General features: G+C 37.1%; 1 protein-coding gene across 11 annotated transcripts in view; it reads left to right on the forward strand.

Moving 5' to 3' along the window:
• NBEA (neurobeachin) overlaps nt 1–25,868 on the forward strand; it is a 676,718-nt gene that overhangs the window by 548,363 nt on the left and 102,487 nt on the right. For all 11 annotated transcript variants that reach the window (XM_053214308.1, XM_053214315.1, XM_053214324.1 and 8 more), the window contains 4 exons: nt 2,979–3,096; nt 3,411–3,513; nt 10,747–10,862; nt 22,483–22,595. In XM_053214308.1, coding sequence (XP_053070283.1) covers nt 2,979–3,096; nt 3,411–3,513; nt 10,747–10,862; nt 22,483–22,595 — 450 coding nt within the window. The remainder of the gene's footprint in view (nt 1–2,978; nt 3,097–3,410; nt 3,514–10,746; nt 10,863–22,482; nt 22,596–25,868) is intronic.

A 25,868-nucleotide genomic window follows, 5' to 3' on the forward strand; every position in this document is an offset into this window, starting at 1 on the left:
TTACTGAGTTCCTCTGATTGTCTCTGTCCTTTTTTCTTTCTCCTGAGGGTCCCTGAGGACTGTTACAGTCCCAGCCTGGAGCAGAGACAGTAGTGGTGGTGGGAGACCTGATTGAGTTTGTCTGTCAGTCTGGATCCAGCAGGAGAGAAAAACCACATAGCAACTTAAACAGGGAAAGTGTAATGTGAATAATTATAATCTCAACTATCACAGGAGATCAGAGTAACAGGGAATGATCAGTAAGAAATAAAAAGAGCTCTAAAGAATGTAAGGATAGCATTGGAAATGAGCGGCCCCTACTCTTAGAGGCCCCCCTGGGCTCACTGGGGAGGGCATGGCTGTAGCTCCCTGGGGGGTGGAGAAGTCACTCTGGTGCTCTGGCGGGGTACGTGCTGGAGCTCTGTCCTCTAGAACTTTTCAGAAATCCACCCTCTAGGGAGCTGGTGAAACTGTTGAGGGGAGAGGTTCCCGCCAGAGGCAAGTCTGCTGCAAAACGGCCTGGGGCAGGGGGAGGTACTGAAAAAAAACCTGCCTGTCACTGGGTCCTGGTGGCCATCACACCCTGCAGAAGCCTGGCAGTGGAGAAACCCCAGTTCTTCGGGAAGCTGCTGAGTGAGCGAGCCCACCAGCCCCGGCAAGGAAAACCCCTTCCTCCCACCTGCGGGTTCTCTTCAGTGTGCTTTCCTGACAAAGCTTCACGTCGTGGCAGCTAACAGAGCAAAAATAAAGGGCACAGGTTCATTTTCGCAGAACAAGCAACTAAGGCTGAATTTGGAGCTGGAGGACCATCAAGTGACGGCCGGCAAAGCTGGGGAGACAGTCTCACAGGGAGCACTCCAGAAGTTCGACTAACTCCTGTGTGTTTGTGAATGGCCTGCCTGCTATAAGCGAAATAATGGAAAGGAACACTTGGCCAAATATTCATTGCATCATGCCCAAAGAGAGAAATAAGTAAAAATAAGAGTGTGTATGTGTGTGAGTGCGTCTGTCTCCATCCTCACGGCGTAACGGTTTTCATATAGGGGCGCAACACAGCCTTCCTGACAAGGTCTCTCCTTTTTTATGAGATTATACGCATTGTACTGCTTTGGGTTTTCAAACAGCCTTAATAGTTTCAGTTTTTAGTGAACTGACGGTCATGTGGAAGATAGTTTTTGTTGTTTTGGCTGTTTTACGTGTCCTGAAATTTTTCCTATCCGACAAAAAAGTTATCAATCTTGTATCAGTACTCTCCCCATTAAAAAAAAAATTATACTGGTCTATGAAATTTGAATCTGGGAAACATTGCACCCAGCTGAGAATGTATTAGTATGAATTGTGGCAAGTCACTATAACCCTTTTATGAAATGTATAGTTTTACATTTAGGAACCCAAACACAGATGTCACTTTATGCTCAACAGTAAGGACATAGAAACTTATAAACAGAACTTAGATAATAGCTCAGGCCACGTACTTAAGGTTCATTGTCGCTGCTTAAACTAACCAGTAATAGTATTATTATCACTGTTTTTCAGATGATGAAAATCAGATGGAGTTAAATAATTTTTCCAAGGTCCTCTAACTGCTATATAACAGAGCCAAGATTTGAATAGGAGTCTGACTGGCTCCAAAGTGTTTCAGGATTTAAATAGATGTCTGACTGCTTCCAAGAACTTTCTAGCATCTAGGGAAAGACAAAACTGAATTAAGGAGTTAGAAAAAAAATGGAATTTTCACAAACTAAAAGACCAAAGCATCATATATTATGTATCTTTTCCCAGAGAAAGGAAATGTAAAAAGGGAATTCATAACTTGTTTTTAAAGCTTAAGGAGTATCATGCGTGTAGAATTCAACTAGTTTTGATTTCACCAGAGCAAATTTAAATGTGGTAGGTTGTACAGAGTGTACTAGTGCAAAGGGAAATGTATTTTGTATTGTTAACTTGCAATGGTGTATCAGGAGGGAATGCATTTGTTTCAGATTTGCCTGTAGTGGCTTTATCAAATATGGACTGATCTGTGTCATGTAACAAGAAGTGCAGGTGTGGTGGTTGCTGACACTGTTTCACTAACTCAGTATTAGAGCCAACTTTGCTTCAATTTCCTTGGCCTTGCTCTCCTGGTTATACAATTGCTGCTACAGTTCCTGCCATTACATCTCTATTCAAGAAAGAAGAAAAAAAAGTGTGCCAGCTACATAGCCCTCATTCTGTCATCTTTTCTGAAACATCCCCAACTGACTTTGGTTTTGTTCTTGTCAGCCAGCTCTGGGTCAAATGTCCTCACCCCTAGTTTCAGTGGAATTTGCGAAAGCAAGGAATAACTTTGCCATGATTGGCTTAGACCATGGGTCAGCCAGATTGGCCCCAGGACCAAATTCAGGCCACCTCTGTTGTTATTAATTGGAACACAGCCACACGCATTCATTTATACATTGTCTATGACTGGTTTCACTCTATGATGGCAAAGCTGAGTAGTTTTGATAGGGGCCATATGGCCTTTAAAGTCTAAAAATATTTGCCGTTTGTCCTTGTACCAAAAATGCTTGCTACCCCTACCTTAACCAGTCATGACCCATTGCCTGGTGTTGACCACATAGACACTGCTGCTAACTGGGCTTCCACTAAGCAAGGAAGAAGGAAGAAAAGGAATATTGGAAAAGAACCAACAGAATATGTCAAGTTACCTTGCCCAACTAATTATATACAAGACCAAAAACTATAATGTGTATCTGTTTTAAGTCACAGGGTCACTTTGAATATATAATTTTTCTGCTGTTCATTTCTTCATGAGCCAACCAAGAAAATGCAGACAGGTAGAAATTTTGCATATGCTGTATACAGAATCGGATGATTGGCAGTGTTGTGATATATCATGAATCCAGGAAGATAATCCCTAATTTACTGACTTTTATACAGCACTGTCTAAGATATTGTCAGACTAAGTCTTAGACACACATTTCACTGATTGACACTTCCCTTTCAACTATTTATTTTAGGTTCTTGCATACACTGAAGGACTTCACGGAAAATGGATGTTCAGCGAGATACGAGCTGTCTTTTCAAGACGTTATCTTCTACAAAACACTGCTTTGGAAGTATTTATGGCAAACCGAAGTAAGGCCCCTTAAATATTATGAAATGTGCTCATATTTGGATGTTATGTATTTACATAGAATGATACGGTTTTCATTTTTCCCTGCTGTATTTCTCTCTTTGATACGCCCTCACTAAAATAAGAAGAAAAATTAGCTTGTTTGAAAATGTGAATCCTAGGTTTTTCCTGGATAATGCTGTACAGAAAGCTGATTTTCCATGAAGATACATTACCTTGACGAATACATCATGAGAGGCACTTGAAAATGATTTCTAAAATTGATGGTTAGTTCTCCTGTGGTTTTCTAACTCGTGTTTTTTTCTTTTTCCCACAGCCTCGGTTATGTTCAATTTTCCCGATCAAGCAACAGTAAAAAAAGTTGTCTATAGCTTACCTCGGGTTGGCGTAGGGACCAGCTATGGTTTGCCACAAGCCAGGTAATTCTATCATATCACACATTATGTATGGTTCGTTAACATATTTTAATCCTAGTATGACAGAAATATAAATAAGGTTATACCATTGTAATTATTTTGAGAACCAAGGCATTTTCTTTCTCTGCAAGTCATTTGTAGGCAAAGAGGCTGTGAAACATCTATTTTAAGACTGACAGAATAATTAATGTATAAGTTTTATTTAACACCTATATAAATAGGAAGTAAAAAAGTTGATTGTATATCATAGCTCGCACTATCATTAGGACATTTTTGCTGAAGATCTTACAAAAAACATACCAGAGCCTCATGATATTTGTGATTAATTGTTGCATGATCACATATAAACTGTTTGTAAAAATGTTGCACATAGATGCTTCTTCATGAAAGTAATAAAACTCTTAGAATTTGTTGAGGTTAATAGTTATGAATGATGGTGTGGTTTTAACCATTTCCTAAATGTTTCATCTTGGTATTTTAAAACATCATTTTGAAATCTTATTTTATCAAAAAATACTAGTCTAAGAGAAAACATAGTAATTATGTGTATCACTAATATCAGTCAGTTTTTAGCTCCATGTAACTGAATACCTATCCAAAAGTGGCTTAAACACTAGAGTGTTTTGCTGTTTGAGCCCTACGTTATCAAAAGTCTGGAGCTAAGGAGTTTCCAGTACTGTCTCCGACGTTCAGTGATGTCAAGACCCTCAGTCGGTCTCCTGGTCACAAAATACCCACTAGTGTTCCAGGTAGCACAGCTTCACACAGTTGCATTAAAATGGGAAAAAGACACAAAGGGTTTCTCCTCGAGCCTCTAGGTTTTAGGAAAGAATATATTTGTCAGAAGCCTCCTGCAATCTTTATCTTAGGTCCCTTTGGCCTAAATGGGCTCACCTTCCTGTCCTTTGAACAATCATTGCCAAAGCGAAGTGAGTTAACTGGCTTAGGCCAATCACCCTCTGGGTAAAACTCAGGGTAAACTGTACCTCTGAAGTCCTCGCCACCTCCTGCTTGAACAAAACAGGTCCCTGTTGGCCAGAAAGAAAGATACTGACTTGGGACAGACAAACAACAATGTCTTCCACATCAATCACTCTGTCCATGAGAATTATTGCAGAGCCCAGCATGGATGGACAGGAAAACTAATCTTTGTGTATCTTCCCTTAAATAGGCTACAGACATTTAAAAGACAGGGACTGTGTCTTCTGTATCTTTTAATCTATAGCACTAGCACAGAGCCTAATTGCTGAGATGCTTTTTAGGTGCTACTCAACTAGAATTACCTTGATTTACAAAGCATCCGTTCTCGTATTAAGCTCACAGTGTAAGACCAATTCACTGACATGTATGTACAAGCTCAGGATATTTGCTAGGAGAATGACAAGATTAAGTTAAGACATTAGTGGATGATGAAGAAATACTTATGTAGAATACAGGTCAGAGGAAAAATGCATTTAATCTATCGAAAAAAAGAAAATGAGGTTAGTTTTGCAAGACTTGTTCTTACTGAATCGAAGCTGACTCATGTAATCACTGCTTCCTTTCCCAAGTGCTTACAAACTGTTCGTTTAATCGTCAATTCAAGGATTTTTCCAGGAATTGACATTAAGAACTGACAAATAGGTCTTTTTCCTTTTTGAAAATGATCTTCTGCCTCCTGACATCTTTCTCAATGATCATGATTCTTCAGAGATTACCCATACAGGTTTCTCAATGATGTGTGTAATTTCCTTCAGTACTCTCGGACTTGCCTCGACCTGGATTCATTTAAAACAACCGGAAGTTCTTTACTCTGTCCCTTACCTAGTATGAGTATTATTTCCCCTTTAACCACAGTTGGTCTCCCTTTGACTTTTGGCAGATCATCCTTCTTGATGGCAAAACTGGAAACAAAATAGATGCTTAATAGTTTTGGTTTTGCTGTTGCTTCAGACAGCCATTCTACCTTAAAACCCTCTTTTCTGGTCCTTTGGCTTGCCCCTGCCAATGGCTCAATGCATTCTTAGTTTCCTAATAGTATTCCAGAAGTCCAGTTTTAATGTACTTCCTGTGAGATATAGCCTTGGGAGCAGCAGATAGGGATGAGAGGAACACTGAATCTGGGCTTGGACCTGCCCCTTCCTGGTGGGGTAACAGTCACAGAGCCTGATACGGGAACTTAGTTGAAAGAATGAATAACACTAGGCGAGAGGAGTGACACTCTCATCTGCTATAAAATGGAGACACTATCTTTGAAAAGGGATGTTTTATGAAAGTCTTGAGATCATAAAGTGAAAGCATTTTGTAAACTGTAAACACACATACACACTATACATGTATATGGAACATGTCCACACATAGATAAGTAGGGAGGTGGGTAGGAGGGTAGGTAAACAGATAGGTGCACCTACACCCATAAACACATGTGTGTGATATGTAAGGTCCTGTTACATTTACAGAATTCTCAAAGAGAAGGGATGATGTGTGGCTCCTACAAGTGGAAGCCTTCCAGATGACAGTATTTTGATAGAACCACGAAGGGCGTCATGCTCTGCTTTGTTTTCTTGACATTGGGTCTTACCGGTTTAAGCAGAGTTTATCAAACTCTAGGAAACTTACTCTAAACTAAACCTACAAGATTTATAAACAAAATTTTATCGGGGTGCCTCGGTGGCTCAGTCAGTTAAGCGTCCAACTTCGGCTTAGATCATGATCTCACGGTGCATGGGTTCAAGCCCTGAGTCAGGCACTGTGCTGACAGCTCAGAGCCTGGAGCCTGCTTTAGATTCTGTGTCTCCCTCTCTCTCTGCCTCTCTCTCTCTCTCTCTCTCTCTCTCTCTCTCTCTCTCTCAAAAATAAAAATAATAAAAACATTGAAAACAATTTTTATCAAATTCAAAAGCAGGTATACTGCTAGAATAATGGCCTTCACATATCACATAAGCCACTTGTTGGACAAGCCCACCAAAGAGATAACATTACAAATCAGATTGTTGCTTTGTCCTTTTAGAATGAAAGGAATATATCCTTTAAGCTAGCATAGCTTAATGAATGCCTCTTTAGTTAATTAATATCCATTTACTGAGTTTTTGTTTACTGAGAACATCCCATGTGGCAGGGACTATACTTTGTGTTTTAGTTTATAAACATTATATGCCTTCTTCTTCTTCTTCTTCTTCTTCTTCTTCTTCTTCTTCTTCTTCTTCTGGCTTGTAAACAACAAATTCTTGAAATTCTGTGAGGCTAGAAGTCTTAAGATCAAGATGCTAGCAAATTTGGTATCTGACTACAACCCATTTCCTGGTTCTTAGATGGCCATCTCGGTATGTCTTCACGTGCCAAAAGGGAGTTCTCTGTCCTTAATTCTATTTTTTTAACGTTTATTTATTTATTTTGAGAGAAAGAGAAGGTACGGTACGAGTGGTAGAGGGGCAGAGAGAGGGAGAGAATCGGAAGCAGGCTCTGTGCCACAGTGCAGAGCCTGATGCAGGGCTTGATCCCATGAACTGTGGGATCATGACCTGAGCCAAAACTGAAATTCAGAGGCTTAACCAAGTAAGCCTACCAGGCACCCTCTTTGCCCTTAATTCTTAAAACAACCACATTCCTAAAACATTGGGATTATCATCCCATTGTACAGCTAGGAAAATTCTGATTTAGATAAGTTACTTATCTTGCCCAAGTTCATAGCTCACACCCTTCATTTCTATCCTGTGACATCTGTCAAGGTTTCCCACATTGCTCATAAGAACAATACCATCACCCCTGCATAATGATTGAAAAATACCAGCAAAAACTTGCCCATATTCTGGATTCCATACTGATTACCATTGTTTGGTCAATGCATTTTTCTATTCAGATAGCACAATCAATTAACTTTGGATTTAATTAGATTATTTACTTACCAAAGATACATCTGGTTGTATCCATAAGGTTTGTGATTTTAAATGGTTGCCATGTATTGTGGTAGTTAGTAGCTTTTATCTCAGAGGGCAGTTTGTCTTCATCTTATCCCCTGATTCTAAAAGCATCGTAATGTATGGGGCGCCTGGGTGGCTCAGTCGGTTAAGCATCCGACTTTGACTCAGGTCATGATCTCACAGTCCGTGAATTTGAGCCCCACGTCAGGCTCTGTGCTGGCAGCTCAGAGCTTGGAGCCTGCTTTGGATTCTGTGCGTCCCTCTCTCTGTCCCTCCCGTACTCATGCTCTGTCTCTCTCTGTCTCAAAAATAAATAAAACATTAAAAAATATATATTTTAAAAGCATCGTACTATAGCCCAAATACATACCAGCCATCCTCATTTAATATCTAAATTTGTTGTAGATGTTTTGAACAGACCTATTGATTTACTGTTTCCCATTCTTCTTCTTCATATGATTGAATTATTTAATTTTTTGGCATCACGTATCTTTTTAGCCATTTTTTCTTAGAGGATGGCCAATAATTCAAGTCATTTAGTATGTACTTATTGAGACCCCACTATATACTAAGTATTGCTAAAAGCAAATCATATAACAGTAAGTAAAACAAGGTTCCTGCTCTCAATGAGTTTATGGTGGAAAAGGTGAAGCAGTAAACAGGAAAAGCTGGTCATTTTCCTAGACCTGCTGATAAGTGGCTTTTCTCAATTACTTTCCCATGCCCACATTTTTCTATTACTTTCTCTAAGAATGACATGATAACTTTCTCCCATGATTCCCATTATTGGTACTTAGCAGGATTTGTGTGATTTTTGGTTTGGGGATATTTTTGATGGTCAGAATTATTTCCAGATCAGCAATTTTCTTCTTAAATTGTTTGGGTTCAAAATGTCAACAAAGGCATTCAACATTTTATGATATATATTGTAAAATTTTAGCAGACTTCTCTGAGCGTGCTGCAGGTAAGAATTTTAGAATAGCAAGAATGTGATTACAATAGTAATACTGTGCAAATTGGACCAAACATGTGATTATAATAGCACAATGCAAATCGGACTAAGCAAAGCTTATTAATTCTTTGATGATTCAGAGCCTATGTTAGCCTGTTGCCATGACAAAGTCAGGATCAGGGATAAAGTTTACTACATAAAATAGTTGTGTGAGTAGAAGTAAAGCTGGAGAAATTTTAAATATTGATATCAGTATGGATCAAAATCTGGGAGCACTGTAAAAATCATATTATAAGTTAATTGAAAAATGTACCAAATTACAGAATTGATGTATGAAATACATATACCATTTACCATTGCAATGAAGTGAATCATTAGACTCATATGGTTCATTTGGAGTGAGTCAAATATACATTACTAGCAAAGTTTTTTAAAAAGTTAATATTTTAAACATTGAGTTACACCTAATCATTCTTAGAATTCATAATTTGGATTTGAGTTTGAGATAACAAGTTCCTTTCCATCCTTCCCCCCCCTCCTTTTCCTCAACTAATATGTATTTTAGCTCCTACTATGTACAAGACAGTGCCTATTAAGATTCCGTGCACATAGAAATATTTGACAATAATCCATGAAACAAAAATAGCCTTAAGTCCACAGTTCCCAAACTGAGCATCAGGGTACCTGGGATGTCACAGTGAACTCACAGGCTTCTGCAGGGCATCTCATGCTTTTTAAGGAAAAACAGCACCATCTGTCAGATACCGCACAAACTCTTAGCTCAAGTTAGTTCTACATTTCAACATTAGATAGCACTGTGTTCTTTTTCATGACATCTTAGCTTTGTAGAACCAGTTTTTGGGAGTTGCTATGATAAAAATTTAAAAAAAGGAGCTGCATGAAACTCAGTATAGAACAGGAGGTGTAAGGAGTGGTGTCAGATATAACAACAAGGCTTAAGAAGCTGTGCAAAGCCCACGGTGCACACATCCCTTTACTAAGTAATTGTAGTTATTTAAGAATGAAGTAAAAATTCTATTTTTATTTCAATTTATGAGTATTATATTTTCCAACAGCTACTTAGTTGTTAAGACTTATGTATTTATTATTTGGATCTAACCACCTAATAAACATGACTGTTAGGTATTTCTCTTGGCCCAGGGACAACATGAAAAAGTCCTTGACATACCAAGGGTAGCATGAAGTGAAAACATTTAGGAACCTTTGTCTTAGGTTAGTGATCATTTTAGAAACTCAGTGGCTTTAGCAGACTTTTACAAATACAGGTCCCTTTCATTCCTTTTTACATAAACACAATGAACCTCAGAAAGTTCATAATTTACACAGATCGTCCCGATTTTACTCCCTTGAGCTATTCCTGTGTCCCTTCTTCTGAATTCATATGTTTTCAAAGTTCCCGGCTTGTTTTTTTACATCGTTAGAGGGATACGTACAGCGTAGGTAGAGGCTGTACTCCCACGTACACTCTTTGCGGAGGCCTGCCACAATAACACAACTGTATCCATATATAAAGTTCAGTGGCAGCCATTATTATATGAGGTTTAAATCAAATGCTTACAAGCTGGCACCTGACTACCTGCCTACGTAGCTTATTAGCATGGAGTAGATTTGCAATATTGTTCACAAGCTACTTATACTTGAGTGTAGTTTCACCTTTTTTGGTCTTGTTGACTTGTAAAATCAAGTCATTTGCAGCCATATTATACAAAAAGGTGTTTTCATTGGATAAAGAAGATGTGGTATATATACAATGGAGTATTACCCAGCAGTCAAAAAGAATGAAATCTTGCCATTTGCAACTATGTGGATGGAACAAGCGAAACACAATTTCGCTTATGCTAAGCGAAATTAGTCAGAGAAAGACAAATATCATATGACTTCACTCATATGAGGACTTAAAGAGACAAAACAGATGAACATAGGGGAAGGGAAGCAAAAATAATATAAAAACAGGGAGGGGAACAAAAACATAAGAGCCTCTTAAATATGGAGAACAAACAGAGGGTTCCTGGAACGGGTCGGGGTTGGGGGATGGGCTAAATGGGTAAGGGGCATTAAGGAATCTACTCCTGAAATCATTGTTGCAGTATATGCTAACTAACTTGGATGTAAATTAAAAAATAAAAAATTTTAAAAAGGTGTTTTCATATTGGTTTATTCTGAATAACTAAATGTATCTTTTCTATGGTAGAATTTTCAAAGATTGCTAATATCTGCAATTAAAATGTATTTTTAATCTACCTAAGGATAACCCATTAATTATTTTAAGTGGATTGACACCAAACCAATGTATTAGTTAATACTGATTTTTAAAAGGCATGAGTTAAAAGAGACTATGTTTGTTATGGTTTGCTTAATTTCTAGGAGGATATCACTGGCCACCCCTCGCCAGCTTTACAAATCTTCCAACATGACTCAGCGTTGGCAAAGAAGGGAAATTTCCAACTTCGAATACTTGATGTTTCTTAATACTATAGCAGGTAAGACATCTCATTCTTTAATTTCATAATACATTTGTGTTCATCAAAAGCATTGGTAATATGACTTGATGGAATGCATTTTTTTTTCTTGGAATTCAAATACAGCATTAGAATAAATGTGGGAGCACTCACGTTAGATGTTATCAGAAATGGTACAAGCTGGCACTGAGGTTTTAGATGCATTTGTTGTTGAAGAGCCTTTTCCTTGCTCCCCTTTGCCATTTCCTTTGCTGACAGCTTTGTCTGAAGGTTTATTAGAGTCAACAAACCATTGCCAGAAAGTGTCTGGAAATAATAATGGGAAAATGTAATCTCCCTACTTTGTCATTCTCGGCAATAGCAGCTAGACAGGAGAATAACAACAGGATTCTGCCTGGTACAGATGTCACCTGGATTGTGGCATGATTGGGTTACAGGATCTTTTCTTCTTAAAATCTTCGCATAAAAATATAAAATCAGATTGCATTTCTAAATGATGAGTAACTGCCATCAACCTCAGCAGTACTGTGCCTGCGAATTAAAAGAAGGCAGTGGCTTTGTTTTCCTGTTAAATCATTGGCTGTCTGTGGTTAAACATATTTATGAGATTTAAGTGCCTCTTTCTTTTTTCCTAAATTAAGTTCCAAAAGCCCTTATTCATGTTGAATTACAAAAAGTTTACCTCTATAAATCAGGCTCTGCAAAAACTTCTTAGAATAACATGAATTGAAGTAACTATATAAACACATATGCTCCCCTTTGGTTCTTGTTCTATTATGAATGAAGGCTCAGAACCATGAATTTAGAGACATGTTCTCTGAATAATTGCTTAAAAAGGATAACTGTGTAATATTACTCTTCTTAAATCAATCACATATGTGTGAATATGGATGCTATAGGCTACACATAGTAAATATGGGTGATGCAGATATATATTAGATAGGCAAGAGAACACAATTTATGAACAAAAGGGATAAAAAAGTTGTTGAAAATGTTTTTACATTTTAATCATTTAATACATATTGTAATGTAATGCCTTTGTGAATAGGATACTAGAGGTACAACCAAAGGTCTATTACGTAAATTAAATTTTATTGTATATTGTATACACACATCTCCATCCTCTACGTGTACCTTCATGATATATTCATGATGTCTTTCATATATATAATATATATGTGTATATACATGTATATACACATATATATGTCAGTAAACATGATGTTTATATCTTAAAGAAACCTATTTGCTCCCTTAAAGATACAAGAAACAGGTTATACTGTTTAATTGGCACATATCGTGTCCATGTACAGATAGAGTGAACTTAAATATCTGAAATATAAAAACCTTCACTAGCATAGGCAGGTAACCGCATGATGTAGCAGAAAGAAGCTTCAGTGCCAAAGAGAAGAAGGATAGAATCTGAGGTGTGCCAACTTTGTCCTAGAGCATAGATGGAGTTTCAGGTTGTAACCCTGTCCTGGACTTTGCTCTTTCAGTAACCATATTTAATCTGTTTACATCTGTTGTATCAAGTGATACGTTTGGTTGTATATTGTCTCATTTTATACTATTTAAAAAAAATTTTGTATTCTTTTGTTTTTCTTTGGCCTTATAAAATTTCTCCCATTTGTTAGTGACTGTAGGAATCCTGTTATTAATTCTCCTAGAGATATGTTTACATTTTTAAAAACCCTCTAAAGTATATTTTCCTTATTTTTGAAGTCAAATATGAATCAGCAGTTTTAATTACTCCTATATAAGAACTTAAGGTCAATTTACTTCTTGTTCACTGCTTATTTTTGTCAATATGATTTACTACCCAGAATCTATGTTCTTATAGAACTCATATTTTTTGGAGTCCCTATATTTTGCATATTATGAAGGATTTCAAACTCTACTAAAATTTTCTCCTTGTTAATGCAGTACATCATTTTCAGCTACATGGATCTTTACCTGATTTTTAGGATAATGTTTGGTCTCTTTACATTTTTCTGCGGTGTTTTTCCATATTCCCTGTGTTAGGCTTCTCTGTTATCTATGCTTGAGAGATCTATCAAGGCTAATTGTCTACCATATGTCATGGATGGGCATAAGATTTTTTTCCTTGGCTGTGTTAACTATTTGGAGCTGTTGTATATAAAACTGGAAGACAGGGTGATATACCTCACTCACAGTTCAGTTTCCAGTCGAGCTGGCATTTATATTAAACTGTTCTGCCATTCTAAGGTGGGTTTCTTGCTGTCTTTCTGGATGCAATGTGGTCTAGTTCATTGTTCTAAAGGACTCTTCTAGACTCCATCCCTTCCCACTACATTTCACTGATGTCAGATACACTTCCCACAATATGGTACAGTACCGCCTATAACCACTGCCTACCCCATGCCTGTTGCTGTCTGGGAGTTTCTTTCTCTGTCAAGCTCTGGAAAGATTGCAGTCTGGATAAGATAACATTGTGTTCCCATCTGTAAGCTATACCTGAGCAATACAGACACTGTTTTTTTCCTGGTTGGGACAGTCTTTGGGTTTCTGAGCCAGAGCATGCAGATCCTAAGGGATGTCTCAGTGTCATTCTACTCTCTTTTGAATCACTGGGGTCTGTTTCATTTGATGACATAAAGAATGTATAGGCCACTGGCTTTTTAAAAAAGAATTTATTGGCCCTTTCCTTTATAATGATCATATCTAAACATTGAAGCCCGTCTGTTGTAGACGGCAGGATAAAATGAAGTATAAAATTGGGACTAGGAGCTCAGAGCACTTACAACTGGATGGGTAAATGAACTATACATAAATAAGAGAGCATTTTAAGACAGCTGATGTTAAGTGCTGAATAAGTGCTGTAAATAATGAATGCTCTGAGAGCTAAGCAGAGTGGAGGAATTTTAAAGATGTGTTTGTCTGGGGAGGAAAAAAAGAGCAGAGCTTTACAAATATTTCTGCCGGTTGGACATGTGATGTGTTCAGTGGACACGGGTATCGTATCTTGGCTCAGAGCAGAGAATATTGGAGCTATCGGTAAGAGCCAGATTGTAAAGAGCCTGATCTTAGACTCTTAAGAGGTCAGTATGGTTTTGGAGTAGAAAGGGACACAATACAGAGTTTTAGGAAAATGAAACTGATGACGATGTATGGCCTGAATCGGAAATGAGATAGCCTACGGTTAGGGAGAGCTGTTGATAGGAGTGTATTACAGGTCTCTAGATACGAAGCCAATGTGTTCAGTTTTTTAGTAAATAGTCGCTGAACACACACTCTGGTTCTGACACTGCAGAGGAAACTAGAGTGTGGTTTCTGCCTTTGAAAAGATGATGGCGTAGTTGGCGAAACATAGGCACACCAGCAATTCCACGAAAAAGTGATAATTATTAGAACAAGAGAACATACAAAGCCATTTGGGGTCACAGAACTAGAAGGCATTACTTGTAACTAAGAGATCAGGGAAAGTTTTTCATAGGTAACACTTAAATTGAAAAGTATAATATAAGAAGTCACTGGAAAGTAAACAGAGGGCATTCCAAGAGAAAAGAAGATGTGGAGTGAAGAGTTGTATTAGAAGAGTTAAGGAGGCAGTAGGTATGGCAAAAAGAGCGGGGGGGGGGGGGGGGGAGGCGAGAAGTGCATGACTCCATGTAGAGTGTCATTGTACAAGAAGGAGAAATCACTGTAATGTGCTCTAGTTTGGTGGTTGGCAGTGTCACTTGGAGACTTGTGAGAGGTGACTATTCTCAGAAGACTCCTCCGACTTACTGAATTTGAGGCCCGGGGAGTGGGCCCAGCAATCTGCATTTCAGTAAGCTTTCGAGATGGTTCTGATACATATAGTTTGAGCACCATTGCTCTAGCCATTTAAGATCTAATTAACAGAACAATATTTGCATACAAAAACAGTTAGAATATATAAGAAATCATGCAGTTACGTGCCATTAACAGTCGTTAAGAGTTTACAAAAGTGGCAGATGAGGATGAGATAGTCTGTTCAAAGGAAGCCTCCTAGAAAAGGTGGACTTTGAATTAGCTCTTAAAGGATTTTGTCTAGATAGATGATTATCCAGGCAACATGAATCTTTATACAGAAGTGGAATTGGAATGACAATTGAAAAAAAAAAAAAAGCTATGAATGTAAATATCCTGAGGTACTTTCCTTGGATACAGTCCTGCTAATTCTTCCCTGGCCATCATCCTCAAGTTTTAAGTAGGAGTGCCATTTTGTACAGAGCACTGGCATTGAAGATTTGGGTGATGGTTTTATAGAGATGCTTCACTAAAGCCAAATTGAGTATTTGTTAGGGAAGTAATTAGAATTGCCAATGTTTCTGATTTGTGGAGGAAAATGTATCCATTCATTTCTTCTTATTGAAACATTTTTCAGAGTTCTCTATGGATCCTAGAATAAGGCAGCTGTAAAGATGTTACATTGAGTCAGTATCACTTTACTAACATGGGTTCCACTAAATAATCATGTTGTTATGTCACATGGTTTTGAGAATGCAGTTGTTGTTCAATAAATACTTATTTAAGGCCATTGATTGAAACTTAAGATTTATCATTTCTTGAAAGGATGTTAGTGTTCTTACTGACAAATTGTATTTCATTTCCTGGGTAATCCAAAGCCAGTACATGGTTGGCTGATAGTATTACAAATGCCTTTTTTAGAACATCTCTTTAATTATTCTTAATATCAAGCTTCAGAAAAAATAAATATTTTTATTATTTCTTTGTTCAGTGTTATGGTTTCTTTTGGAAATAGTTCTTTAATATTATAATTAAGAAACCATAAACAATTGCTAGCATTTACTGAGCAATTTAGAATGTTCCAAATATTTTTATAGGTACTTTATGTGTATTTACTCATTTAAATGTAACAGTAACCCTAAGAGTTAGGTTCTGTTCTTATTCCCATTTCACAAGTGAGAAAATAAAGTACAGAGAAGGTAGATAACTTGCCCAAGTCACAGAGCTAACAAGTGATAAAGTCAGAATTCTGATGTAAGTAGTTCGGCTCCACAGCTCCCTTAACAAGTTTGCTTCCAGATATTCATGGCACCATTCGATTTCCTCTGAAGTCATCAGCTTTATTCTATTGAATGCTTAAAAACCTAAATAATTAAAGACTTGCAATAATTTTATCATTTTCTTTTATATTTCATCAAAATAAGCTTTGAAAGTTTATTTGTGGCCATGAGTTTTGCAGATACTGATATTCTAGCACTAGAACCGGGCGTGCAATTATCACTTCTGATGTAGAACCTGGTATTATTTTCAGCTAAGTCTCAGATCCAGAGAAACCCTTTTTGAGACAGAGACTTGCTTGCAGGAAGTTTATTGGAAAGTACCTTTGCAATCACGTCTGTAGGGGAGTGGAGAAAGTGGAACTCAGCAGAAAGAGAAATTGAAGCCCAAGGCAGTGCGGAAAAGGCAAAGGAGACAGGAGCTAGAAGTTCAGAGTTGTCTTGCCTTGAAGCAAGGTGGCCAGGCCTTCATTACCTCCTCCACACTGCTATCACTGGATGCAAACTCCTGGGAAGGAGACAGGATCTTGCGTGAGAGGGCTTTCTTCTGATGCTGGCGACTCCTGGAGAGGGACTTGGCCGAGCACCACCAGCCACACGGTCAACACCAGCAACATGGCCACCAAGCCAGCATCCTCCAGGATACCAGTGGTTCTCAGAATCACCTGGAGGGCTTACTAAAACAAGGATCATTGGACCCCATCCCCTGAGCTTCTGACTCAGTAGCTTGAGGGTGGGGCTCAAGAATTTACATCCCTAACAAGTTTCCAGATGATGCTTATACCACTGGTCTAGGGCCCACACTTTGAAAACCATTGCACCACTTCTATATTCCTTAAAAGATATACCCCTTAAAGAGGGGCTACTGGGTAACTCAGTCAGTTAGGCATCTGACTTTTGACCTCTGCTCGGATCATGATCTCCCGGTTCGTATGTTCGAGGCCCTCATCAGGCTCCATGCTGACAACATGGAGCGTGCTTGGGATTCTCTTTCTCTGCTCTCCTCCACTCTGTCTCTCTCAAAGTAAATAAACTTAAAAAAATAAATAAAAGATATACCTGAAGATAATTGTATTAATCCTCCATAGCACTCATATCTTCTATAGCACTGTCTATATCATATATTTTGGCATTTATGCTAATTTGTCCTTAGCATTTTATGTGTATATTTCATCTCTCTAATGAGATTATGAGATTGCTACAGAAAAAAAGCAAGTTTTGCTAAGTAAATACCCATTAAATTGAACTGATTTATACTTAGGCTTTACAAGTGTTTTGCTCGATTGTGTGATCTGTTATATGAATTTACGAGAATTGCTGGATGAGAGATTCTTTAAATTTCCTGGATTAAAGAGAAGATATACAAAGTGCCTGGGTGGCTCAGTGGGTAACACTTGATCTGATTCTTGATCTCGGCTCAGGTTGTGATCTCACAGGTTTGTGAGTTCGAACCCTGCATCAGGTTTTATGCTGACAGTGTAGAGCCTGCTTGGGATTCTCTCTCTCCCTCTCTCTCTCTGCCTCTCTCTCTCTCTCAAAATAAATACATAAACTTAAAAGAATGAAAAATAAAGTAGAAAAGTTACAGGATGGGAATCTGGAAAGAAGAAACAATCTTTCTTGGCTTCACATTTTTAAAAATACAGGCTAATGTGACTTAGTAAATTTACTTTTCCTGTAAAAAAGCATTTTGGTTCCTGTGTTACACTCTCAGACTCAACCTTTTTTCTCCAAAATATTGTTTTAGCATGACATATATAATACATTTATGCCCCATTTCTTGTTCTTCATATTTTGAGGTCTGTCATACTTGGCCAATTTTGCTTTTCTCCTTTCAAGATGCTTTTAAAAATAAGATTCTGTATAAAGCATACAGCAACAGTGTCTTAGTATTAATGCATTATTAGATTTTTTAGACCCTCATGTGATACATGTATATATACATAATTGCATATAAATAAGCACACATTTTATTATATATAGGTGAGTTTTGTAAAGATACTTTACATGAAAAGTTTATCAAAAATTCTGAAAACATACTATTTTTAAAAGACACCTAAAAACTCACAGATGTTTTCATGGCCTTTATTTTGTTCTCCTTATAAATTTAATAAATATTCATTATAGAAAATTGGAAATATAAATTAACTCACTCATAAGCCTAGCCGTATATATCACATTAACCATTTTGGTGGCTTTTTTCTTTTTTCTTTTTCCATGTGTGCCTGTCTCATTGGGAACCTGCTACAAATGCAGGTTCGGATTCTATTTTTTTGATTTCATTAAATGTTCTTGGGAAGACATGATTTTTAAAACTGCATGAAAGTCCAGCTCAGGACTCTGGTATAATTTATGTAACTATTTCTGAAACACGTGGTTTTGTTTTGTTTTGTTTTGTTTTGTTTTGTTTTGTTTTCAAGGAACATTAAGTTTTGGAAGATTTACGTAGAAGAATTTTTTCTTTTCTTTTTTATTTTTTTTACATGTAGAAGAATTTTAATAATGCTTGGAGTTCAAATAAAATATGGTTTCCACCTTTAATTCCTGGAGTTGACCCGATTTCTGTTCATTGTGTTCTGAAAGATACAACCTATGCCTCATTTTATACCTTATTAGATACTACCATGAACAAGATGTTAAAACCTGGCATTCTTGCATTTAAGAAAATAGCAGAGTGATTGCTAACATAGCTTTGTCTAAATGATTCTGTTAGGTCTGAGGATTTTTCTAAAGGTTTTCGAGTTGTGTTTCATATGATCAGCTAATGAATTCAGCACAACTTCCCCAACCCCAACCTTTTTCTCCTGTTTAGCATTTTCCACTTTTTTACTCTGTGATGTACAAGCCCTCCCTGGTTAATTATGTATATATTTAGCTACTGCATGTGTTGGGCTTATTATTGTCATCTAATTAGATGTAACTTGAACTGCTTGCTTCTAGAAAAATCATTAAAAATTCTTTCCTAATGACCTAGAGATGACAAAATGTCTGTAAAGTGTGAAGAAGCAGACAAGCACAGGAACATCGCTCTTAAAGAGTGTTAATCCAGATGCTGCAATCATCTAATTAAACAATATTTTGCTGTCATTAACATTTTCACCAAGGAATTGCAGTTATAATTTCTTTGTCAGCTGTCTCTAGATCACTTTACCTTCAAAACTAAAGTGCCATATAAAAACATTAAATTGGATGGTTTAATTAAAAAGTTTTTTTCTTTAAATGAAGAAACATATCCAGTGTTTCTGAGATCTCATTTACTGTGCTTCACTTTTATTGTTTGAGTAGATTAGTGTCATAGGCTTGCAATATTTAATATTCATCTTCTAAGATAAAACCTTATGAGCATAGTTAGTAAAAAAAAAAAATCAGCACCTACCACTGTTGGAAAAAAAAGAACCCCACCAATTACAGCATAAGGTTATTTACTAAATTTCAATTGTCCTTAAAAAAAAAAAAACCCAAAATATAAAAAACAAAAAAACAGAACAGTTGATAAGTAGGTTCCTCCAAGTGCCAGAACCTAATAGGTATTACTTTGGAAACATTTCATTTTTTTTTTTAATTTAGTAAAGTCTTTTTGTTTGTTTGTTTGTTTGTTTGTTTGTTTCACTAAGGTGTTTAGTAAAATAATTAAGTAACATGCTAATTCATGAATGCAGAATCCCAAAGTACCATTTAATTATTCTTTTTCATCCATGTGATTTTTAAATACATTGTACATTTTTCATTTAAATAAAAAATATATGTTGACTATCCATATTGCAAGGCTTTTATGTGAAAATTTTTATTTAAAAAGGTTTGACTATAACTGTATAAGTACATTTATTTATAAAATTTTTTTGTATTTATTAGAATTTAAATGGTGCTATCAGCCTTCGTAATTTAAATATTGCTAAATTTTCCTAAGAATTTATTTTGAAATAACCTTCCAAAGATCATTAAAAGTGAATTACAAAACATGTTGCAGAGAGCAATTTCATAAACTGTGAGTGTTGGCATCCATCAATGTTGTGTGTGTATTTTAAAGATAATGCTTGCTTTCTTTGTTCTTTTTCCAGAAATACTGTTCTATCATTTCCTATATTAGAAAGTCATTTTTATTAAAACACTGATATCTTCAAATATGGTCTCTATTTTTATGCTGTTTGCATTTATATGATAACATTTAAGTATTGAGTCAAGAGAAATTGGCTTTTTATTTATTTTTATCTTGAGAAGTTTTTTTTTCCCCTTAGTGTATATGGTATAAAACTTTATCAGAAAATTTAAAAACAATTACAATATCTAACTTTCAACTAATTCATTTTTATGAATAATATAAATGTATGTTACATAAATAATAGCAACATTATTCTATGAAAATACACTCATTTAGTGGAAGACCTACTTTTCATTGAAACCGACAGATTTTTAAGTAGAATGGTAACCCAGAAAACGACAGAGCCTTAAATATGCCATGGGCCCAGTTAGAATCCCAGAAATAGCTCTGCTTAACCGATCTGGACTCTCTCTCTATATTCCACGTGTAGGAAAAAATATGGATAGTAATCAGGTGTCCTAGGCTAACATATACACGAGCTGTCAATAATACATTTAAAATTTTATACTTTTATACTTTGTACTTTGCAGTGATACTGGTTTGGCAGAAAATGTTCATGCACAAGACTTTAATAAAGGTTCCAAATTCTTATTTATTCTCATCAGTATTATTCTTCCCAGTAGACTTACAAACATAAAACAGGTGCATTCATTGGCCGAGCTGTCTAGCTGCAGACATTTTCCTCATGGTTCACCATGTCACTCTGTCTCGTATGTAGTGCATTGCCTTTGCATGGTCCTCATCCGCCAAGAGACCATCCTGCAACTTTCCTTTTTCACTTGGCTGTTTGTTCACCTTTTAAAATTTGGTTCATTTTATGCCATTTTTATCATATGTGTATTCATTCCTTCCACAGACATTTATTGGCAAACAGTGTGTTTGAGATTAAAAATGAAACACAACCCTAGACTCTACATTCGTGAGTGTGCAGAGTAATGGGGAAGCAGACAAGTAAACGTGCATTAGGGGCAACTTACATCTGTGTGAGTGCTGTGGTGGGGGAAGGTAGGGGAGCCCGAACCTGCCCCTCACCTCATTCCAGGGAAGTGCTGTCTACAGGTCACCTACGTCTATAACACGTACCGACATCATTGCACACACCTAAAACAATGTGTCATTTTTGTTGTAAAATATAGATTCACAGGTAAAATAGTCACCCAGTAAAATGTGTATGAAATGAATGAATTAGTTTGATCTGATGCTTGCAATAGCACATTTAGTTCTCCCTTGGATTATAGTTCGTTGTTTTTTTTTTTCTATTTCACAATCACAATTACCAATTGCTGCAGGAAGTAGGTATCATTTAATGACAATTCTTGACGACAAACAAGATAACGTATGCATATCTATGTTACCGTCGTGCTATATGTGGTGTGTGCACTAAAGCATTCTGGATGAAATCCATACAAATGGATATAAATTATATTACATCCATGTAAACCATCACGAAGTACTGGTGAAATCACTCTTTTGTATGAATTTGAATGGAAGTTTAGAAAGTTGCCCATGATCAGATTATGACATATTTTTACCTAAAAAAAAACAACAACAACAAAACAAAACAAAACAAAAACTTGTCCAACAGAAGTTTTCTTTGGCCCCCGTTTCTTTAATAGCGATTCTCTTAATTCCCTCTGCTCACATGTTATTTCAGTACCAGTTTATGAGGGCAAGCCAATGCTGTGCTTTCCCTAAACTTTCCACCTTCCCGCTGTGCTTCAGCGAAACTCGTAAGTCATTCTAGGAAAAAATAAACGGCAAACCCAACCAAAGGTCCAGCAGTTGTCCCCTAAAGTGAAATAACATAATCCATAATGTGTGCGACATCTGCCTCTGAGCTTTTTCATTCTGGCTTCAGAGTACTCCCATGAGCCCTTCTCAAGTGATCCTTAGAACCCTTGGTATAAGCTCAACGTAGCATTCTGTACACTGGCAATATAATTTCTAGGTAGATAGTCATTGGAGTAGAATACCGTCACATAACCTGCAAATGTACAGGTCGGCAGGAGGACCTCATCCATGATCACTTTTAGGAATCTTCACCAGCAGGGAGGGAGGGCTCTGCTCTTCAGGCCGGTCATATCGTCATCACAGCCGGCAGCGAAGCAATGGAGAAGGGAGGCGCCCGTGTGGCGGCGGGTTGTAGTGGGTCAAGACTAGGAGTGGGGCAAATCACTTCTGCTCATGTTCTATAGATTCAAACCTCTGAGTGCCATGCCCACAGCTGCCTGTGAGGAAGGTTGAGAAATGTGGTCTAGTCCAAGAAGATAAATCAATGACGATCAACAGCTAACAGTCTCTCCCACAAGCTTCTATTATGAAAAGTCATTCTAGTTACTCGTTTCTTAATTATTATTGAGTGAATTCACTTGAAACACATTGTTGCTAGAGTGCTTTTTATTAAACAAAGACGCAGTTCAATAAACAAGTTACTGTTTTCTGAAATCCAATAGTTTCCTTATATAAGAACAGAAACGATTTCATAAGCAATTCGTGCGTACAGATTTTCATTTCTCTTTTTCTTTGCTAGGACGAACATATAATGACCTGAACCAATATCCTGTGTTTCCATGGGTATTAACAAACTACGAATCAGAAGAATTGGACTTGACTCTCCCAGGAAACTTCAGGGATCTATCAAAGGTAACTTTGTTAATTTTCTTCATAAGACTTTATTCTAAAAGCGTTCCTACCAGGTATATTTGTAAGAAGTAAACCTGCATCTTCTTTTGTGGTCTGTGACTGAAGCACATCAATTCTTAGCATAGGAACTAAGCTGCAAGAGGATAAATTAGTACTAGCATAGACAGAATGAAATGCATACTTGAGAAAAAGCAGATGTAAGGAGAGGTTGCTCACATATCCTTGGTTTCAAAGGTCAAGGTAAAAAAAACCTGAAATTAGAACAAAATATTATGGTAAATTATTTCTATGATATATTTCTTAGGTGATAAGACATATCATCTTGACCATCTGCACACACACACACGCTATGTAGGGAAACATAATAGTGAGAAAAAGTAGGGCACAGTAATTTATCAAGGATCTGTTAAGATACAAGAGAGAAGATTTGGCCCCAAAAAATGGCAAGAAAAAATACATAATGGTGGATAAGAATAAAAAAGCAAATTTTCGGTTAGTTTACCTCATTTATCCAGAGAAAACTTCAGTGGGTTACTAAATTATTTGAAGTGCAGTGAAAAATTAGGAACTAAGCCCCAAAATGCTTCTCTGGAGCCTAAGCTGATGTCAGAGCCAGACCCTAAAGTTTACACATACACTTCAGCCATTTTAAGCCTCAGCTCATTCACTCTGTATTTCGCTCTCTTTTCTATCATACTTTTTTTTTTTTGAGAGAGAGAGAGAGAGAGAGAGAAAGAGAGCAGAGCATGAACGAGCATACCAGCAGGGGAGGGGCAAAGAGAGAAGGAGAGAGAGAATCTTAAGCAGCCTCCAGGACCAGCGCAGAGCTGACGTGGGGCCTGATCTCAGGACCGTGAGGTCACAACCTGCACCGAAATCAAGTGTTGGATGCTGAACCGACTGAGCTACCCAGGCGCCCCTCTACCGTTCTTGGTTGTCCGCTTTAGCATCCCGCAGCAGGTTAGGGGTCACACGTGTGTGCGTTTGGTTTGGGTGCAGGGAGGGCTGAGGGGCTCAGCAAGAGATGCATAAGCCCTGCAAGTCAGGGAAACATGCATTGTGGCCAATTTGAGAGTGATCCCACAGATAGTTTTTAACTCAGCACACCTTCTCTTGCCTCCTTTCTTACTTTTGGAAACTAGACCTACGAGGTTGAAGTTCTGTATTACACGGCTTACTAGCTGTGTGACCTGATGTCACTTTCTCTTAGCCTTGGTTTCCACATTTGTAATGCGAGAATAGTACCATCCTAAGCCACACGGTTGCTAAGATCAAATGACACATGCATTTAAAGAATGTGACACTGGTACTTGGCACATTGAAGCACTTCGTGACTGTTAGCTATTATTATCATACATGCAATATTTCTTAGCCTGTTTTTGAAGCCAGTGTACAAATATCTGCACATTCTTATCTGTCGTTCACTCTCTAGTTCTTTTATGTTTTGTGTGACCTCCTTATCGAATCTCTGTTGCTACCTCATTGCTAATTTTAGTTATGATGTTACAGGTTTGAAAGGGACCTGAAGAGATGAGTTAGCCAACATCTTACTGAGAATCACACATCTGGGAGAAAACAAAATGCTAGCAATTTAATTCTAATATGGTCTCAAATATAGTAATTTTTCCAGTCCAAATGAACTGAACAAAAATCTTGCATCATTTACCATGGACGAGTAATTATTCAGGCCCAGGTAGATAGAAACAGTGTACTTCATGGGGCCTGCCCTCCCGGAGCAAATATAGTTATAAAGTATCTGAATCATGAAACCATTGTCTGCAAAATTGAATGATAAGGTATGATATATTTTACAGAGAACTACATGAGAGGCAATAGGCAGTAGTTAGGAAAGGGAACCCCGGAGCTAGACTGCCTGGGTTCACATCCTAATTCTGCCAACTTACTGGCTTCAGGGTCTTAGACAAGGTTAATTTTCATTTTGCCTCAGTTTCTTCACCTGTAAAATAGGGGCAATAATAATAGATGTGTTATGAGGATTTGATGAGTTAGTAAGTGTAAAGAACTTAGGAGAATTCTTGGCATTTCAACATTAGCTAACACCGTATGTCTAAAGATAATGTAGTAAATCATTGATAGAGGTCATATACTTTGAATTATCTTTCAGATATTGATGATAAATAGAGATGCTATTACATTCATGTTAGCATTAGAATGTGTGAGGATATGCATTTTTTGACATGACTTGCCAAGGTTGTGGTGTAATCTTTGGGTGTGAAACAAAACCAAACTAACTCATCAGTGTGAGGATGAAAACCGTCAAAATGGTTCTTTTACACCATCTTGTCTGCATATGTTTTATTTAGCATGACTCAAGTGGCTGTTATATGCTAGTCACTATTAAAATACACATACAATAAAATTCATAGTAGATTGTCAAGTAGTATGATATGCAGTATTAAAACCTCAAAAGCTGACTACCACTCTGCCTATTTTAGATTTTTTTTTAAGATTATTTTAAAAACAGGGCAAGAGGGTCTTTTGCTTTGAAATTAACTGGACTATTACGGCAGTAGGAAGCTTCTCAGTTAAGTTCCCTTTACTTCCTCCATTTATGTATTCATTTTTCAGTCAACAAATGTTTATCGTACCCCTGCTATATGTCAAGCACTGTACTGCATGAAAGAGTGTACAGGAGTTAATAAAACAGACTTAGTCTCAGCGCTTTTTGGAAAGAGTCCAGTCCAGAGCTGAGATGAAAACTCAGGTAGTTACCAGAAATCTGAGGCCAGCATTTCTGACAATAGGTTGAGTGGGGACTGGACCAAATTGGAGAGTTCATGCTTAACTACTTGAAGACATTGGACTCAAATGTTCTTAAAACACTATCCCAACCAAAGAAAATATAGCCTTCATTATAATTAATATGGATTAGAGATGGCATATGGTAAAATATTTGCAAGTCATTATAGATTTTTAATTTGCTCCTATAAAAAAGAGATAAATGAGGAGATCACTGTTTCTAAAGTAACTAGAATATGTAAACATTCTTCAGGTTTTTAGTGCTGATTCATTTAGCGTTCCTTTTGGCAGAGCATTTCCCTCTGTAACTCACACGTGCTCTCCTGATTGTATGTAATGTTAAATAAGTAGAAGAGGTAAACAAACAAGGTGACGTGAATACTAACTATACGTTCGCAAGCATGGAGTCCTTCGTGCTGCGAACATTTGAACCTATGAGCTCTTAAAAGATAGATAGCTTTTTTTTCTGCTATGTTCCATGCTTTAGTAATTTGTTCTTTATATTCTGTCAGA

Source organism: Acinonyx jubatus, chromosome A1 (genome assembly GCF_027475565.1).
Source record: "Acinonyx jubatus isolate Ajub_Pintada_27869175 chromosome A1, VMU_Ajub_asm_v1.0, whole genome shotgun sequence".
In the NCBI taxonomy this organism is placed as follows: domain Eukaryota; kingdom Metazoa; phylum Chordata; class Mammalia; order Carnivora; family Felidae; genus Acinonyx; species Acinonyx jubatus.